A 21,363-nucleotide genomic window follows, 5' to 3' on the forward strand; every position below is an offset into this window, starting at 1 on the left:
CTTTCACTAAGGGCCAATGCTCATCTTCACTCCACCAAAAACTTACATTATTGTAAGGAGGTTTTACTGAAACTGATCGCTAATACTCTTTCTCAATCACTGTCTCTCAATAACTGCTCTCAACACACTGTCTAGGAACTGTCTCAGAATTGTCCGAGTACTGTCCCGTACGTTTCTGGACCTAGCCTTTTAAAGATGGGACTCCTTTGTTCATTGATCGTGGATCAAACGAATCGCCGCTTCAATTTGAGACTCCGGTTATCATTCCTACGTGCTTCTCATTCTCGCCACCTTATCGGAAACCGGAGATAGCTTAATCTTATATATTCTTACATTATATAGGCCTCTAAAAAATTTGCGAAATTTTTATTTCTTCCTCACAGCCGACTTGTTTTTTTTCCAACGCAGCCTTGTTGCTAGAACCCGTATTGTATATTGAAATCCGGGTTCCAACAGGACCATCTCCCATTGAACGTTTCACCACAGAATTTCAAACCTTTGCACACCAACTGCGCTCAAGTTTATAGTATCTTTCATCGTTTCATTCCCTATTATACACGCTAGTTTCTAAAATTGCCTGGTACGTAGGAACAATATATCGCATGTTGGTATGTCAATTGGTTCAATCATCCATAAGAAGCTCGAGTGGAAACATTCGAATGTGCAAGACTGACTGACGAAGCGAGAGTGCACTTATTGCATAATTATCCTGCGTGCGATACATCGTCTCCCTGAGTGAGAGCATGTACCTGGTATACGTTCTCAATGCAAAAATTTCAGGCAATTAGTAGATCTAAATCATGCTATTTAGTGTCGTTGAAAAGAGAAAGAAGGAATGACTCGATGATTGTATCTGTCACAGATAGCGAAGAACGATCTGTATCAAAAGCAGAGTGTTGCTGAGATATATTTTTAATTATAGGGAAAGTAATTAAAGGAGGATTGTTGAAAGTTAAAATAAGCAGAATATTAGCTTACTGCGACGAATACGTAATTAAGATGAGAAGGGTATAGTTTTCCACTTTAATTACTCTTGAATATACTAGAGCAAATTCTAATTTTGTGAGTATATGTACCTTAGAATTCAATGTATATGTTCATAAAATAGTGCATAATAACAAATTTCGTAAATTAAAATTTCTAAAATGATCAGAGAACTGTCTGCACAATTTGGAATTTAATAAATTATTTTATACTTAGTGTTTCATATGAAACACCTTCTACAAAGAGGTAGAAAATTTTATGAGAAATAGCATTAAATGTGTAAAAATTTAAGAGTAGAACAAAGTTTTAATTTGAAGAACAAATGATACAATAACTTTAGGATTATGAACAATTATTCAATTAATGTTTTATATAAAATATTTCCTACTCATTTTTTATTTCACATATTTTGAAATACCTAAATTATTATATATAGTCATTAATATTCCCCCTGCTATTTAAAGCAATAATCCTAACAAAGTGCGACAAAATCACCTTAATTCCGCAGATTTACGACAAGCCATCTATTTCGTACATTTCACATCGAATAGAGAAATGTTCATAACTTTCTCGACAGAAATATTCTTGCTCCGATACCTGATTGCTCCAATAACATTGAAAAGCTTTTAAGCAGTGCCAATTCTACCTGTGTTATCACTTAACTATATCAAACCAGTTAAATTTAAAATCCCTACCGATATAGGTTAATATATCATAGAGCGAATAATCCGAAAGAGACACTACACATAATCACGAATTTATTAACACGAACAGCGCAGCTGGAATTAAAATCGAGATGGCAAAAATTCGTATCGAGATTTCATATCGACGCAAAATTTTCTATACTCTCTTGAATTTCAAGACAATACTCGTATTCGTCTACTTACTCGACGGGAAATAAATTCAATGCAAAACCATCGTCACGAGTGATTAAAAATCGTCGTTATAAGTTCTAACTAGTCACTCCTAGGAAGTTTAAATTGAAAAAATGGATGAACCTCGACGGACTTTAAACTGGTCAAAACTTTTAATTGCAATTTTAACCATATAAAGAAGAAAAGAAGAAAAGGAAAAGGAAAAAAGGAAGGATGGAGAGCGTTCGATTTGCATATTTATTCGACTTTCGCACTCGTTACGCTAATTTCTAGCATACCTCGGCAAGCGAGCGTAGTCGCGCGGACAAAGTGCAAGGTGTTGTATTACCGGTGATTTAATTATACTGCAAGAGTTGCGCGCGCTGTTTGATAATGAACGGAAGTTGCACGGTTCTTAAGCAGCAGGCGGTCATGGTATTTCGTTGGCAAGATGGCGGCGTTAATCCGTGGACATCGCTGGACACGTCCGCGGATTTAAACGAATTAAACCGCCACTAGCCGGCTAATGCTCGAGGTATTAATTAGTATTGGCTCGCGTCTGAGATTGCGTCTTACCCCGGGAGAATCAATATTTCCTTAGAACACGATTAACGTTTGATTATCGTTTATCGGCTCAGTGACAGTGCCACTGCTTGTTATAGCGAAAGCAACTAATATCGCATGAATTTCGGCTAGATGTATGGCTCCATAGTGCTTTGTGCCTACGTAATGTGGATCTTGCCTGTTGCTTCTCCAACGCTGCAACTCTCGATTGTAGTTTCGCGGGGTTGTAGGGCCCGCTACCCTCGCGCGACAGGGTAGAGGATGCAGTCTAATCGAGCTTAAGCGATTCAGACCAGGTTGGGCTTTTTAAATCATTGCGAATTCACGCGTATCGATTGTAATACCGTTCACTGAGCTTAACAAAATGTCACGAAGCGAATCCAAGCAATGGATTGAGCTTTGTCTGCTCAGCACAAGAGTTTGCGTACGAATCTATGCAGAAATCAGTCAAGGTGTGTGAGTGTTTATATGAGTTTGGGTGTGCTATGATCGGTTGCTGCAAGGTGTGAATAGTATGTGCGAGTTTTCCTATTGGTCGTGTATGGTTGTTCAAGGTGTGTACTGGTTCCAGCGTTATTCGGAGGTAGTAGAAATTCAGAAAAATTTGGACCGCTGTCACCGTCATCGAGCGACGTTTATGCTCCTCTGCTAGGGACTGACACGCGTAATTTCCAGGTGTAGTAACGAACAAATAAAACAAATAAATTTTCATCTCGACATGGAATGGACAGTCTTGGGACCGAGCACGTGCCAATGAGTCGTCATTCAGGATACTGGTATCAGAGTGACCAATTCAGCTGACAAAGAGGGAATGAGAGACTTAGAAATTTTGGATAGCACTGTACTGGAATTTAATTTCACTGCTCGCTGTTTTATAGTACACAGGGTGATAAAAGAAGAGGTCCAATAGTTAAGGAGGTTATAGTGCTCAATGGGAGTTGTAAAAAATACGTAATCAACAGACTTTTGTATTTACGAGGGTGCTACGTCGGAAGTGAGCTTGGATTGAGATGAATCGGTTTGGATATCTTTTTATGGGGCTACTTAGGGACTTTATGGGCCAGTTATCAGCGAGAGCGAGATTGAATGCGAATTCATTCTTCGATATGGTTTTCATCCAATTCTTTCATTCCAATTTTCGCGTAATTATATGGGAATACTATCATTGAGGAGCCTGTGTTTAAACAGGTATTGACTCCTTTAACAAACAGAGGAATTTAAATAATCGTATTTTAAGAATTTGCAGAATATTACGAATAATATAAAATCGGATAGCATTTGAAAATGCAAGGTGCAATTACTGACAACGTTGTAATTCGCGGGTTGAAAATATTAAGAGTCGGTAACCGCACACTGGTATCAATAGAAGCATGAAAATTTGCGCGAATAAAGTTCACTGTTCAGACAACAGTGAGATAACGAAAGTACGATATGTCGCAATAAAGACGATTTCATATGGCTCCGTTAGTCATGTTTGGTCTATTCGAATTTGCCCAGGTTTACGACACGATCCCACGTCGTCGTATTTTTGCCACGGTATAGCTCTCTTTATTCCAGATCCGAATCAAATTAATTTATATTTACGTATTTGCTATATCTACTTCGACTTCGATATTTATTAAACGTCACGGAACAACGGAACGGTTAATTCTCCCTTCTCATTTCGTCTTTATTTATCGATCATAAAGCATAAAATACAACCGTGTTCGTAAAGAAATTGTTACAAAAGCCTGATGAATTATTCCGGAAAAATTTACGGTTATAGAAAAAGTCGATGGGAGAGAAGATTCTTTATACGCGCCAGAATTTTCGTGTTTTCGCTGGACAGGTGCATTTCCAGACCCTTACCCTTTCGTCCTGGTATCAATGACGATCGACGTGTCATAAATTCGCAATGTGGTATCTGTAGCAAATGACCATGCCAGAATTGCAATTTTTTCCTCCAGTCTCTGACGATCTTCCGCATGGTAAACCTCCAGATAGCTTATGATACGAATCGAATATATTTACATCGCTGGTACACGAGTTATACGATTTTATACTAACGGTTCTCTTCGGAATATGGGTGAAAAGAAATAACTATAGGAGGATACCATTTTGGGAAAGAAATCGCAAATCTTTTGTTCTCACTTTCTGACAGTCCACCGTCTGCACCACGTGTAAGATATGCGGTCAATACGCGATCGATACGGGGACCGTGTTAACCCCTTGACCACTGTGGGCGCCTATGGGCGCTTACGAATTTTGCGTTTGTGACACGGAGGGCGTCTAAGGGCGCTCAGAAATTTTGAATTTGTGACACGAAGGGCGCCTATAGGTGCTTAGAAATGTTGCGTTTGTGACACGGAGGGTGCCTATGGGCGCTTAGGAATTTTGCGTTTGTGATACAGAGGGCATCTTAGGGAGCTCAGAAATTTTGAATTTGTGACACGAAGGGCGCCTATAGGCGCTTAAAAATGTTGCGTTTGTGACACGAAGGGTGCCTATGGGCGCTTAGCAATTTTGCGTTTGTGATACAGAGGGCATCTTAGGGCGCTTAGAAATTTTGAATTTGTGACACGAAGGGCGCCTATAGATGTTTAGAAATTTTGCGTTTGTGACACGGAGGGTGCCTATGGGCGCTTAGAAATTTTTCGTTTGTGACATGGAGGGCGCCTATGGGCGCTTAGGAATTTTGCGTTTGTGATACAGAGGGCATCTTAGGGCGCTTAGAAATTTTGAATTTGTGACACGAAGGGCGCCTATAGGTGCTTAGAAATGTTGCGTTTGTGACACGGAGGGTGCCTATGGGCGCTTAGCAATTTTGCGTTTGTGATACAAAGGGCATCTTAGGGCGCTTAGAAATTTTGAATTTGTGACACGAAGGGCGCCTATAGGTGCTTAGAAATGTTGCGTTTGTAACTACTGTGGGCGCCTATGGGCGCTTAGGAATTTTGCGTTTGTGACACGGAGGGCATCTTAGGGCGCTTAGAAATTTTGAATTTGTGACACGAAGGGCGCCTATAGATGTTTAGAAATGTTGCGTTTGTGACACGGAGGGTGCCTATGGGCGCTTAGAAATTTTTCGTTTGTGACACGAAGGTCGCCTATAGGCGCTCAACGTAGCTTGGCTTTCTGACACGGAGGGCGCTTGTTTTCACAAAAATGGCTCACATCGTAACTCAATTCCTACCGTATGGTACGGCCCTTGCGTATCAAAGTCTGCCGTAGTCAAGGGGTTAAATAACAATACAGTCCTGCGCGTGTGCAGAAGGGCGATCGTCGTATGTTGGTGTATGGCGTGAGATCTATTGCTATTGGTGTGTACCCGCCACGTGTATACTATGAATATTCGTGACTACATTGTATTTTAGGTCCCCACATGTATTTAGTTTACTTATACTTTCTATTTACAAAAACACAATTTATTAACCATTTGTACTCGAGAGGTGGGCTTCAGTCACCGTTTCATAAAATTTGGAAGATCGATATTAATTAATATATCAAATTTAACGTAACGTAACGTAACAGTGTGCGAGGTATCGAAATCAAATAATTCTACAATTCTGTTATTATATAATTCTTTATTTACTACTCACAAAAGAATAGTCAGTTTTTTTTAGTAGAGAATCTTTGAATTTCTACTCTTCTCCAGCCAAGAAATAGCAATTCGAAGACTTTCTGGCATAAAGTCGAGGATAGGAATAGAAATCGTATAGAAATTAAAATGTAGATTTATTTTTCTTCGATATTCCATGCGTCGTATCGTAATTTTAAATTCGATATATTAATTAACATCGACCTTTACAATCCGATTACATGGCGACTGAGGGTCGCCTCTCGAGTGCAAAGGGTTAATCAATTCCAAAACCACGCATCATAAAAGACTTCGAGCCTCCGTTTACTTTATACCACCAAGAAAAATAAAATATAATCAGAGTCAAAAGTCCCTTTTGATTTATTGATCACATGATTGGATGCTAGAAAATTTCGTTTCCTCGTATTCAATTTTTAATCGTATTTTAACGGATTATTCTTCAATCGGACACCATTATTCGTGGCTTCGATAAATAATATCAAATTTCACGGATTAAATACAACAAACATATAATCCACGGGAAAAATGAAAAGAAAAATACAGGAAATAAATGTTACACGGTTAAAACCTTTTACAGGAGGAGCGAATTTCTGTCAAGCCAGGTTCCATTATGTCATCAACTTTCTACAAAAACACAGGTTCTCGCGTTTCTATAGAAATATCGTCCCATTTACGCGAATATCCGGGGACTACTGGCGAGTAGTGAGAGAATATAAAACCGCATCCCTTTGATCTGCGCGTCCTTCGACTCTTTACTTGCACGAGACAGAGACGATGACCATAGCTCGGATACTCGGAATGATCGAACTTGGCTTGCCGTGAAATCGGAAGAATAAGGATTTCGCGGAGAAATATAAAGAGGCTGGCTTAGTCTGCGCTTGACCCGCTTACGTTAACTCGTCCCATTCAACGGCGAGTTTCTCGAGTACTTTGTAAACTTTAGCGCGCCCCTAGGTGGGTTATAAGTATAAGTAGCAGTAAGTAAGTAAGCGTGTATACCACGGTTATGTAAAGCGTTCACCGTGACGGGATACTTAAGACGAGGACCTTTCGTGTTGCAGATTTACCCAGGTTTGGCAAACCGCTGAGCAACCTGACAGTCTCGGTGGGTCGCGAAGCCATTTTCACCTGCACCGTGGAAAATCTTGGCGTGTACAAGGTGAGACGACGCGTTCTCGCGGAATCCCTATTTTCGCGCGCCACCGTCACCGTTTTGCAATTACTCCGGCTGCATTATGCGTGTACACTGCCTCGAACGAGCAGAGAATATTTCGCATAGCGTCTTTCGTGCAGCTAGGCTCTGTCTCGAGTTGATACGCGATGCATGGAATGGGCGTAAAAGAGAAATAGAAAGATTCTCCGAGGCGTCCTATTCTTTCTTTTCACGTATTCATTGTCCTCGAGGACGTTTAAGAGGCAAAGAGTGAGATTGATATTCGTTTTATCGAAGTAAAATGGAAATCGCGAGAGTGCGGATAGCTGGCGATTATGTCGATTAGAGAGCTCGGAAAAAATGATACGAGCGAACATTTTTCAAAAACGACCGAGTATAAAACGCGATACTTTTTAAGGGAGAATTTTATTTGGAATTTAGGGCTAGTCACGAGACTCGATGATCTAGTGTCATTTGTTACCTATAGATACCTATAGATACTAATGTAGGATGGCGAAATTGGTCTTGAGACACCGAAAATTCACGAAAGAACAAGAACACGATAACGCAAACTCAAAACTCGTAAACTGATTTAACTTAGGGAAAAGACGCACTCTTTTAAAACTCTCTTTCCAACACCAAGCGACTCACGCTTGTACTGGTCACAACCGATTTCCAAGGATTCTGTTTTGGTTATCAAGGACCACGCTTTTATGCTTTCCTTAACCTACGCTTCACCTCCCCGTAGAGGAGTCGCGTAACTTAATTTTGTTATATAGAATAACTTTTCGATTTGCTTCTAGAAGATATCGATCGGTTTATAATTTGTTTTCGTTGGCAATAGCCGATTCGCGATTTCTTTTGGTATCCTACACTAATTTATTATTCACATACGCGATATTAATTGAATTGACGTGACAATGGATAAATAAAAATAGATATTGTGCCAAAAGCAGCTGTGGAATTTCAATAATTACAAAAAGCATCATAGTTCCGTATTAAAATTAGGACTAGTCACGTGACTCGATGATCTAGCGCCATTTCAGCAGGTTACCGATGGATACCTATAGATACTAATTTATAATTTACATACTCGATATTAATTGAAGCGACATGACAACAATGGGCAGATAAAAATAGATATTAATTGTGCCAAAACCAGCTGTGGAATTTCAATAATTACGAAAAGCACGATAGTTCTGTATTAAAATTAGGAGCAGTCACGTGGCTCGATGATCTAGCGTCATTTCAGCAAGTTACCTATAAATACCTATAGATATTAATTTATAATTCACATACATGATGTTAATCGAAGTGACGTGACAATGAGGGATAGATACAAATAGATGCTTGTGCCAAAAGCAGCTGTGGAATTTCAATAATCACGAAGAGCACCATAGTTCTATATTAACCCTTTGCACTCGACTCTCAGTCGCCACTTAATCAGATTCTAAAGATCGGTGTTAATTAATATATTAAACTTAAAATTAGCCAGCGATGCATGGAATGTCGAAATAAAATAATTCTACGTATTAATTTGCATACGATTTCTTATTTACCGTTTTAAAAATATCGTCGACTTTATGACAGATAGTCTTTAAATTACTATTTTTCTGTAACGAAAAAATCTTCGAGTGCAAAGGATTAAAATGAATTTATTTCACAATTGCAGTTCTTGAAAACGAATATTTAAGTATACATGACAAGTCGGTAGCCCTAGTACTAAAATTCTGTTCTACTCTCTGCTCTTGTCACTCATGCCACTTTCCTTTGAACCTCTCGTTCTTTGTTCAAATTAATCCCTATTAAATAACATTCTAATTCAAAGAACTTCATTGGACAACCTTGATTTCATTTTCACTCTCTATACAAATTATTTTCATAGCACAAAATCCATAGGAAAATTCCTTTCGAAACCTAATCAAACGAATGTGACAGTGCATTAACAGTCTCAGTTAGGACAAAATGGGAAGAAAACACCGGGAAGCTTTAATAATGCTTCCAAAACTGTTCCAAGAAGTTCGTGACTCCAACTTACCGATCTCGCCTCAATTTCTCAGCGGACAAACACTGAGCAAATACGCGGTGAGACAAAAAGAGACCGGGATTTCGATACCTTTACCCGGTGCGCACTGCAACCTTGAACCGCGCACAGTTCCATCAGCTGTAGAAAGAAATTTTAGGAGACCAGTGGAGAAAAGGAGAGAAGGAACAGGGAGATGGAAACGCGAGAAGAGCTAGTGGTAAAGATAGAGAGAATCTAACAAACGGTACAAATAAATTCGGAGCTGGAGATCCGGTAAGAATCCGTATCCAATGCGTATCTCGGCAACTCCATTTAAGTAGAAATAAAATCCCACGGGGTGTGAGTTCAGCAGTTTGTTAAGTGGTTCTTGCCCAACCCTGCACCCCGCCAACCCCATTCACCGTCGACACTTTTATCCGTCTCTATTCCTTTTTATTTCCCTCTGTTCCCTCTCTCTTCCACCCTCTCTCACACTCTCTCCCTGTCTATCCGTCTTTCTTTCCCTCTCTCCCCATGTTCCTGCACCAAGCACGGCCAAGCGTTTGCTCCCTTCGCGAGGCGTCCCATTCGATTCGCCTAACCCTCTTAGTCGACCCTACCTCACGCCGACCGCAAGGATACGAGTTATAGTTTTCCCGATAGGGGCATCCCCGTGACCGGAGCCGTGTTTTGCCAATAAAAATGCGTAGGAATTGTTTTATGGTCCTACACGTGCGGCCAAGTACAGGTTGGAACGGAATCGATGCATTATCTTTACGCTACTGGCCAACGACGTCTCTCCGGAAATGAAAATGCCAAGGCATATTCGTTGCCGTTTCAGAAATAAAGCAGCGAGAGAGGTAAAAGACAGACACGGGTGGAAATCGACACCGGGTTAAGAACGTGGCTGGAAAAGTAGAAAAATCCCGAGAAATAGAGACGAATGTCATTTCACGAGTACAAAAATACGCATTGGACATAATCAAGTTATAGACTAACGGAGAAAGATATTGCATAAAATTAACGTATTTTTAGACACCGTGCATGCATTAAACTTTTCGACCAACGAAATGTCACGACGTCATTAATGTCGGAATTTAACGTCGCGTGGCGATCAAAGTGACAGCTGACGTTCTGTATTTCCAAAATTAAGTGCTCGGCGGGAAACTTTTCAGGCACTAATGTTTCATCGCGATCTTTCACTGGCGGGAAAATTTAACCTGAAATACGAAATGTCAAAGACGGGAGATATCGCAGATGGTCCAAGTCGTTCCAACGCGAAGTTACGGGCTGTCTATGAAGCCTGCTATTCCGAGACTCGGCTAGGCAGTCGTATCTCTACGGGCCGTCGATACAAATTCTATTAGCCCTTCGACGAAGTAATTAGCGAAGTTAAAATCGCCGCGAAAGGAAGCTGCGAGTGCATTTCCTCGTTGCTAACGAATCACGTGAAACTAACGCGTTCGACGGGCGAATTTACGTCGTTACACAGCTGAGCCGCTCCCAAGTTAATCTCCCGCTTTTAGATGATAATTGCCGCACTCGCAAACGAGAAGCCGAGTTTAAGATGACTTTATTGGCTGTTCGACGCGGCCGTGTCACTGCTAATTCCTTTGGAAATGACGAGATTATGTTGCCGCTTCGTCTACGGCAATTTCTAAAGTAATCAAAAGCCGAGGTACTTGGCCTGATATATTATTTGCAGTAGGCTTGTGAGCGCCTTACCCATCTTATCCATCATGGATCGAGAACGAAATTTTCCCTATCGGCGGATAATTTTCAAGCTGAAATTTTGTTTCAGTCAGGTATCTGCATAATGCAGGCACCCTGGGTCTAGGGGCAAGTTAGGGGGTGTGCTAAGTTCCAGTGTAAACTTTCGCTATCAAGAGGCTGTCAAGGGATTACAAAATTTTTAATGCGAACATAAATTGACAGATATTTCGTGCCTTTGAATACTATGATTGACACTTCAACGATGACCATCGCGAAATTATTATTGCTGTTGCTTCGATGCATACTGCTTGAGAAAAGATATTACTTTAAATTTTAATATTGAAGTATAAGTAGTAATAATAGTAATAATAGTATAGTAATAATAGCAAAAATAATTTCGCGGTAGCCATCATCGAAGTGCCAATTATAGAATTCAAAGACGAAATATCTGCCAATTTATGCACGCATTAAAAATTTAATTTCATAATATAATTATCAAACGACGAATTGATATATTGACACGAGCTTCATATAAATATACAGCTATACGAGTCCACATTTTTTATTGACACAACGTATGCAGAGTGCAGAATTTGTAGGTACCTCATACGTATACCGTTGAGGTGAAATGGCAAATATCGATAAGAGAGAAATATATTTTAAAAATGGCCGCTGCGATACGAAATTTAAATTGAGATTTGTGATCAGAGTATACAAGGATATGAAGAAGAATTTTGTCGATAGTAACATCGTCTATGGAAGGATATTCGATTCTTGGTGTAATACAATATATTTTACGGATCATGTCACCACGAGAAACAAATGGAGACCGTGGAATAGTATATTTTCATTCAGCATTCTTCTAAAGAATGATTGATAACATGCTGAATACAGTTGCTCTTGGAACAACATTTTAATGCACAATTTACTATACATTAATTTTTAATATTATTGAATCTCAACATTTATCACTGTGCTTGGGAAATGTATGTACATAGTTATATATAATGATTTATTTTACCCCATAGGTATTTATATTTTTAATACTACGCTAATTTCGAAATCATTTTTTAATTTTATAATTGAAGATAGTGAAAGAAGATATAATATTGTTTGAAGATCACACAAATATCATTTTAATCAAAATGAGTCATTCGCAGGCCTTTTATGTTATCAAAATTTTTCTAAATAAATAAACATTCTATGAGTTTGTAACATAAAATTCAAGAAATTTATACAACTTCGATAATCTTGAATATTCCACGATTATTTTATTCGCGTCTACTAATTATCCGAAATCAAATTTTCTAATTCAATATAGTTCCAAAAATACGCAAAATTATATTAAAATATACACAATGTATTACATTTCTTGTACATTGAAATATACAGAACAAACTTACATATTAATCCTTCAGAATAGTTTCCGATTCGTCGAGCATTGAAAATCCTACAACGTCTCTCCATGCATAGCAAGCCTCGGATTTATGGAATATACTTTATCTTGCAGCAGAATCAATTAATATGAAATTGAAAGTTTCGATTCTGCCAGCAGCGAGATGTAACCGGTTAATATTAACTCGGTCTACCAGCAATCCGGCTGAAATTCGCGAAAATTAAACAACGCCAGAGCCACGAAGCGAACACGGTTTCGCGCATTATCCGAAGTCGGCGGGAAATTTTAAAATTTCATTAAAGAGTCGAAATTACTTCCTGCGAAAGCGGCGATGCGGCAACAGCGACCCTAACCCCGCCGAGTATTTTTACGGTGCTAAACCTAATTGAAGTTGGAACCCTCGAATTTTGTCGGAGTTCGTGAGATTAGCATCAGAGAATCTTCTTTTCTTTTTTTTTTTTTCATACTTTTCTCCTTTTATTTTCTCGTCCCGTTAAAATAATCATCCCAGCTCGAGAGTTTCTTGTTTTCAACTGCTCAACGATTTCACGGGATTTCACTGCTGAGTGCCTTTTTCGCTTCCACGAGAATCTTACCAGTGATATCGCGATAAAAAGATGTATAGAATGATGCACGTAGAGTGCAAAGAATTTTCGAAAAATACGAGTAACGCGAAAAAATATTGCAAACGAATGACGCAGGATTGCGAGTTCATTCGATCATGCGACGAAGCTGAAAGATCATACATGAATTTTTAAGCGGAAATTATAATTTCGAGCCATCTGTGCTTTTCACAGCAATCATTATGGAGATGAAAAATTAAAATATATAGATAGTATAAAAATTAATATTAACATCGAAAGTTCTTTTCCCTTTTTCGACATAAATTTCTTGATACAGAGGATATATATAATAGATATACAGACAATCATATGGTACGTGAGAACTGAATATTTTCATAAATATTGGTAATTTAAAAACTGTTCACAACGAAAGTTGAAATTTTTTAAAGAAATAATATTACGAGGTACATCGGAATAAAAGGGACACGATTATTCACGCTCCTCGTAGCTATTTAGTATAACTGTAGTGGTAGATGAAATTCGAAAGTACGAAAGTTATTAGTCGGTATTAACACCAAGTGTTAATAATGTTTCATTTAGTTTAAGAGTGGATTTTAAGTGAGAGTTAAATTGTGTATTTGCTTCGTCAGCGAGTTCCGGTTCACTGAACTTGGAATAAATTTCACTCTAATAGCATTGTCACTTGATTCCCGTCCCTGTTTAATGCAATGAAGATTAAGTTCTACTTTTACTAGGAAATGATAAAATCCAGCGAAAATGGAAATGCAAAATTAGACAAACAAATATTTGGAATAAAATTTAAATGATTAAAAATATGAATAAAATTACAAGAAACAGTAAAAATGAAAAATTATTAAACAAAACGATACTATAATATTATAACTGGAACAACGAACGGAATAATGAGTATTTGCTTCTTTTTATTTATGTAACAAGGTTTTCCACATTTTTCTATTATACTTTTTTATTAGCTTTCAAATGGAAATTCGTATTTACGCTATTGTAACGTAAATTATACAATATCTGGTATACATTCGTTTGGCATTTCTCTTCGAAATGTTTTATTTATGCTGGGAAGAAAGAAAGGAGTTCTTCACGGTTTCAGCATGGACAGGTCTTTCGATTCTCTCCTTTTGTCTGCTATATTTCGACGCTTAACAGCGAGATCGAGCTTCGTTTCTTGCTGCAACTCATTTCAGCAAAGCGTCGTTTGCATTTCATGGTATCGCACGTTTTTACACCAAAAACACGAGTGCGTTTTCTTCTAGGTGTTAAATGATACACGAACTTGTACGAGCGACTGCAAGTAGTAGCAATGAAATTCGCCTGATTGATATCATTTTAATTAACGAACACTCTTAAAATAAAAGTTAAAAAACAAAGTAATAATTTGCGAATCTTTGTACATTATTTGCCTTCTGAGATACGCAGAATCAAATTAGAAATGAGCTAAATATACATAAAAATACTAAATACTATTGAAAATATCCATAAATATACTAAATATACTAAAAGAAAGAGCTTGAAATAAAATTCGTCATCTGTTCAAAGAAAACGTACAAAGACATTCCGAATTATATTTCAATATACAGGGTGTCCCAGCACTTGTGGTACAGTGAAAGAAGGGATGTTTCCACGCGAAGAAAACACATCAAAAATAAAGAATAAAATTTTTTCATTCGGAACTTCGTTGTCGAGAAAATCGACTTTGAATATTCACGTAACCATGGCTTAAATGGATAAACCATCAGTGCATCAGCATCTGTGGTAGAACCGAAGTGGAAGTGTTCCTACGTGAAAAAGCAAATCGGAAATGAAGAATAAAATTTTTTCATTCGAAGCTTCGTTGTCGGGAAAATCGACTTTGAATATGCACCGCGAACGCTGGTGTACCGATGGTCCATCCATCTAACAATAAGTCGAAGTTAAATGTACGCGTACTCGCTGAATATTGAAAGCCGATTTTATCGGCAACGAAGTTTCGACTGAAAAAATTTTATTCTTTATTTTCGATTTGCTTTATCACGCAGAATCACCCCTTCCTCGCTTGTACATCCTATTCTACAACGCCCTGTATAACAGACTTCGACATTCCTCCTGCGCTATCAAATGCCCAGAAAAAAGAAGAAAAAGAAAAAGAAAAAGAAAACGTGAAATACTGCTCACGATCAAACTTTCCAATATCTACCTATTCTTGTACTTCCTTCACCCCACGAGGAAGGAAAGAAAAATCCTACAGGAAGAAGAAAATCTCGCAGGAAACCTCGAAGTAACCGTATCTTATCTCGGCTCAAGGTCTTTATTCGCAAGAATACGCAGCGAATCCGGCCATCGATGTCCAGAATGGCGCGTAGCTCGCAAGTTTCCCGCCGTCCAGAGGCATATCGTGGCCGACGACAAAGCGTCCATACGTTTCGTCGCGACTGCCCCATCAGATTACCGGTTTGATCTCGCAGGAGCCAGCCGAGTCTGCCAAATGGTTGCATACCGTTCCGCTTGCAGCTTGAGCGAATATGGACGGGCGTAATGCGGTTTTCGCGATCGCGACTTTATCGACCAGCGGATCGAGTGCCAAAGCGACGCGTGTATTCGTATACGTACAGGCTGCCGGTTTGACCGTGCTTACGTAGGTCGCGACGTTCGAGGGACGGCCCCACGCGGTCGTAAAAGTCGCGAGAAAGCGGAAAGCTTAAGGCGAGGTTTCATCGCGGCGAATAACGCCCGGGGGCCAGCACGGATCTACGATTCTCAAGCGCGCCGTTGCAGCTAATACGTAATATTAGGTCGGAGGATGGCGTGCAGGCACGAATGCCCGCTACATATTCAATGAGGTGGCGCAACACAATGCGGACAGAACGAACGAACGCGAGAGACTGGCTCGCGTACACCCACCGAAATGCGAATAAATTAATCGGAGAAATAAAACGATAACAGGCAGGGATTCGTGCGAGCTGGTGTGTCGATAGCGATTTTAACGGACCGTCCTTTCGCGCGGAATAACGCTCAAGGGGAAGCACTGAACTGACGTCGCGTCAGCAAGGGCAGCCGCTGAGTTTAGAGATGCTCGATAGCGGGATTTGTAAACTGATTTGATGAATTTCGTAACAAGCTGGCAATTTTTTCCTCCCTTTCTTTTCCCTCGCGTTGCACGAACAGCGAATAAAGTTACGAAACAAAGTGACGAGTGGTAAATTTTGGAATATTTTACACTCGCTGAAACACGTGGGTTTAAATAAAAATAAATATTGGAAGTATATTTTTGGAATTATTTTAACCTCTTGCGCTAAAGGCCCTTTTCGGTCAAGGGAACCAGCAACTCGAGCGCAGTTAGATATTTCATGAGTTTTTTACAGTAAACTTAAAATGATTTGAGGCACAATAAAACTTGTATATTTTAAAATTATTTTATTATTTTATTATAACACGTCTTTTGGTTATCGAGCGTGGACGAAATTAAGATTTGAAAAGAAATTTGTTTCATTTCCCCCCAATATACCTAAAGTTCAACTCTAAAACAGTCAGTCTATACCATCGTATTATAAACTTTAGAAATATCGACCTGGTGTTTCAATTATGTTTGCCAAGGCAGGATATTCCATATGCACCGCGTAACAGTAGCTTTGAAAGGAATATTCTAAATAATAACCATTCTAAAGTACATTGTCTCACTCTACACCTCATAAGATTATACACACAGTGCTAGGAGTAGACCCGTGAAGCGATATTTCTGAGGCCAAACCCAATAAATACTGTTATCGCTCGAATTACCGCATCGGTCCAAATGGTGCCTGAGAAGCACCGCCTTTTAAAGGGTTAAATTTTGGTTAAATTTTGTATATCTTATTTTAATCGAAATATTTAGTAACCCTTTGCACTCGAAAGGCGCCTCTCAGTCGCCATTTAATCAGATTATAAAGGTGGATGTTAATTAACATATCAAATTTACAATTACCCCCCACGATGTGTGGAATATCGAAGTAAAATAATTCTACGTCTTAATTTTCATACGATTTCTTATTTACCGTTGTTATGGTAAAATTCAATAGTGAAGTAAACACTATATTCCAGCGGTGTGGGGGGCGATCCCTTCCCCTGTGTTCTGTTCCCGACTTTTGACCTGCGTGGCCCTAAACAGGCCAGTTCTAACCATTCCCCCATTCAATAAAGATCTATACAGTTTTTCCACAGTTTTCCACTGACTACTATTCCTTGCGTTATAACCTCCTTAACAATAGTTTTAGAAATATCGTCGACTTTATGGCAGGAAGCCTTCGAATTACTATTTTCCTGTAACGAAACAATCGCCGAGTGCAAAGGGTTAATTTTATTAATTTTTGATTACTGAGATTATGGGGAAAAAGAAATAACTATCTGTATTTTATAATTATCTTTAATTTCTCCTAAGGAAGTATATCTCAAGTATTCTGACCGTTCGTGTAGAGAGTCAAAACTAGAGTGAAGAAAAAGAGTATGCGACTACAGATCGTCCTGGTCCCCTAATTCTTATGTAACGTGTGAAATAAACACTTCGAATAATTTAAAGACATATCTATTTCTCCTGATAGATTTATTTTATCTTATTTTCAACAAATATCTTATTTTCAACATTTATTTGTTTCGTAATTCGTGCACTGAAAATTGGAAATTTCTTTCTTTGCAAAAGCTTTAACTTCCCCATAGTTAAATGATCAAAAATATACAAAAATTCGCAAATAATTATTTTCTTTCTTAACATTGGTCAGTATGTGTAAGTACAATACACAATGTCATGTATGTAATATGGATAACATATGTAACATATACGTGATTATTAGAAAATCCATATGAAAAATATTCGCTAGCAGAATTTCAATTAGAGAATTAATTCGTTAGAAAATAGGAATAGAAAATAAGAATTTTCTATTGCTTTCTCGATATACCATGCCAATCCTGATGATAAAGGGAAGCGCCGAGTTCAGCCATAATGGAGGATAAAACCTTGGAGTTTGTTGAAGTTGGAAATAGGGTAGAAATTTCGTATTGCTTTCTTCCTGCGTTATGTCGATTAGAGCAGTAACTATGAAAGAGAGTATTCAGTTTAAAGATAATCGACGAGAAAATCTAGGAATTTTCCGAGGTTACAAAAGTGGTGGAATTTTTATTTTGATTTCTTGATATGATACTCTAGGTTGCACAGCGTCTGGAGGAAGCAGCGTCGAGATTACAGATAATGGACGATACAATTTTAGAATTTGTCGAGTTTGGAAATGGAGTGGAACTTTTTATTTGCTTTCCGCAATGATACTCCAATTCTACAGCGTCGTATGTACGAAGGAAAGTTCTAAAATTTTATGACGATTCTAGAATCTCGAAATATGTTTCCTGAAATTTAGTTTCCTATTTCTTGTAATTTTATAAAAATTATAAAAATTATTCAGTCACGTAATATTATTAAAAAAAAGGAATAAAAATAGTCAGCTGATAAGATCTGATAAATTCATTTCACAAGAAAAGTCTAATTAATTTCGTACGAAATATTTTTCAGAAATATTATATACATTTTACACGGACACATTTCTCGATCCTTTATATAAAATATTACGATCTATATAAAGGATCAACATATATGGAGAAAGGTTTATACACCAATACCTGCAAGAACAAAATCCATGGCAGGCAAATATAAATAATACCAAAAGCGAAGAAGCAGCAACGGGTGAAAATAAGTGAAAATGCATTAACGTAGATATTAATAAATCATGCGATTCTGCTGCTAACGAAAATCACTTATTCCACGGTTTATTATTCATGTTTCGTTTGCACGGTTTTTGCTAATAAAGATATTAATACGAACAAGGGGAAGAGAAACTCCGTGGGTGGAGACGATAGAAGTAGACAAATTGAAGTAAATTGAAGTTCGGGTAAAGAATATAACTTCTTCTAATAAACTGCAACTTAATATAATTTCTTGAAAAGAAAAAGAGAAAACATCCTCCAAATAATCGATTTCTCCTTTCCTTCCTCCATATACAAAATTCTCTGTTTCCAATCCTGCAATATCGACATAAAATCTCAATAAGATGTTTAAAGAAAAATCTTTTCTCGTTGCAATCATTAAAAATTAATAAAATTAAAAATATACCGATATGAGATTGAATAAAAATAAATTTAACCTGTTAACTGGGTATGATGAAATATTTTGCCATACACGAATTACTATTGCAATGGGTATGACGACATATTTCCTCATGGAAAATTACCGTAATATTTTGAACGCATTAAGTTTTATATACTTCTTATCTATTAACCCTTTGCACTCGACGATTTTTTGGCTAGAAAATAGTAAAAATTCGAAGATTCTGTACTAAAAAACTGACGATTCTTTTTTGAGCAGCAAATAAAGAATTGTATAATAGAATTGTAGAATTATTTGACTTTGATACTTCGCACACTGTTACATTACATTAAATTTGATATATTAATTAATATCGATCTTCCAAATTTTATGAAATGGTGACTGAAGGTCATCTCTTGAGTGCAATGGGTTAAATTCAAGCGTGGTTATATGCGAACATATTGTTTACGTTTTCGCAAAATGGAAATGGACCGCAGTCGTCATCTACTAGCACAGGTCGTCCTTCTTTGACACCAAAACCATCTAAATTTATTGACACACATTTTGCGGATTATATACCATCGGGCTTTTCAAAAGCAAATGTAACCAAGAGATGCAAATTGTGTTATGGAAAAGGTTTTACGAAAGAATCGAAATTCTGGTATCGCGACTATGGTGTTACTTTGTGTATGCCACATTGCTTCAAGGAATATCATACTACGAAATTATTTAAATTCGTTCAATTAATTTTTTCTATATTGAAGTTATTTGATTTACATATTATATGTTATAAAATATTTCGTCGGAGTAAATAAATTCAATAAATTAAAAATTTTCTTTTATTACTTCAGGTGTGATGATATTCCTTATAACTATGAAGAAGTCCTCATCGTGAAACGAGGTGAACAAAAGTTTATTCCCCGGTTAACAGGTTAATAACCACACGCATTTCAAGCCTCGTTCCAGAACTACTCAAACCGAGAAAGCTAGACACCTTTCATCTTTTTGTAAATCAAATTTCCCTCTTTTAAGCTGCCTCTTTTTAAACACCACCCTCTATAATTTTCCCCGGTTCTCGAGCTCAAGGATCATCTATTAGAGCATGCTTCCTGCAATACCGATATCAAATCTCAATAAGATATTTAAAAGAGGAATGTTTCCTCGCTGCAGTGACTAAGAATGAATGAAATTAAAAATATACCGATATGAGATTAAATAAAAATAAATTTAATCACCACACGCATTTCAAGCCTCGTTTCAGAACTACTCAGACCGAGAAAGCTAGACACCTTTCATCTTTTTGTAAATCAAATTTCCCTCTTTTAAGCTGCCTCTTTTTAAACACCACTCTCTATAATTTTCCCCGGTTCTCGAGCTCAAGGATCATCTATTAGAGCATGCTTCCTGCAATACCGATATCAAATCTCAATAAGATATTTAAAAAAGGAATCTTTTCTCGCTGCAGTGACTAAGAATGAATGAAATTAAAAATATACCGATATGAGATTAAATAAAAATAAATTTAATCACCACACGCATTTCAAGCCTCGTTTCAGAACTTCTTAAACCGAGAAAGTTAGACACCTTTCATCTTTGATAAATCTTATTTCCCTCTTTTTCAACACCACCCTCTATAATTTGCCCTGCTTCTCGAGCTCAAGGATCATCTATTAGAGCATGCTTGCTGCTAAATGGCTGGATCTATTAAGAATCCGTAATTGCCCGAAGATCCCGTGGTAACTAGACGCACGATTTCCAACGCGTGTCTGCCATCGGCTCTAATGCCGGGTTATTCGGAGTAAGGAGGTTAACCCCGGAGAATGCGGGGCGAATCTCACGTCTCGAAGTCAATAGCCGAAGTGGAGGAGCAAGGGGCTGCTCCAGAAGAGCCTCGGAGAACTTGTGTGCACGAGCTGCCCTGTGATTGCCCATGCAAACAAACCGCCGTATTAATTATTCGTAATGTCGATGGTTACGACGAACCAGGCATTCGAAGGATCCCTCTGAGACCTGAAACTATGCGACGGCGATGAGCCGAACGATTTCTCAACGAAGGGGCATGTGGTTCCTTCGGATTGGCTTCTTCAAAATTAATACGCCATTGGCGAGTGTTTTGAGTCGAATATGGAATTTTGTGGAAACAATTTTACGAGTAGTTGGATAACGTTACATCGAGTGATCGTGTAAAAATTGGAATAAATTAATTTGAGATTCGATGCGTCTGAAAGATGATGGAACGTGTTATCAATTCTTAATTATGACTGAAAGAAGCGTTTATGACAATGCTTTGTACTTTTATAATTACGTGACTAATTTCCATTCCATTTAAATTAAGGTATACTATTGAGAGAAATAAAAATTTAGTTGAAATTTTAACCCTTTACCCCTTCAGTCACCATTTGATAAAATTTCCAAGTCCGATATTCATTAATACGTCAA

The 21,363-nt window shown here is 37.9% G+C and overlaps 1 protein-coding gene across 1 annotated transcript in view; it reads left to right on the forward strand.

The window, feature by feature from the left end:
• Positions 1-21,363, forward strand: part of LOC108550244 (neurotrimin) — a 180,814-nt gene that overhangs the window by 72,753 nt on the left and 86,698 nt on the right. Inside the window, exon 3 of the mRNA XM_017903941.1 lies at positions 6,994-7,138. Coding sequence (XP_017759430.1) covers positions 6,994-7,138 — 145 coding nt within the window. The remainder of the gene's footprint in view (positions 1-6,993; positions 7,139-21,363) is intronic.

Source organism: Eufriesea mexicana, unplaced genomic scaffold (assembly GCF_001483705.2).
Source record: "Eufriesea mexicana isolate 0111107269 unplaced genomic scaffold, ASM148370v2 scaffold2645, whole genome shotgun sequence".
Classification (NCBI taxonomy): domain Eukaryota; kingdom Metazoa; phylum Arthropoda; class Insecta; order Hymenoptera; family Apidae; genus Eufriesea; species Eufriesea mexicana.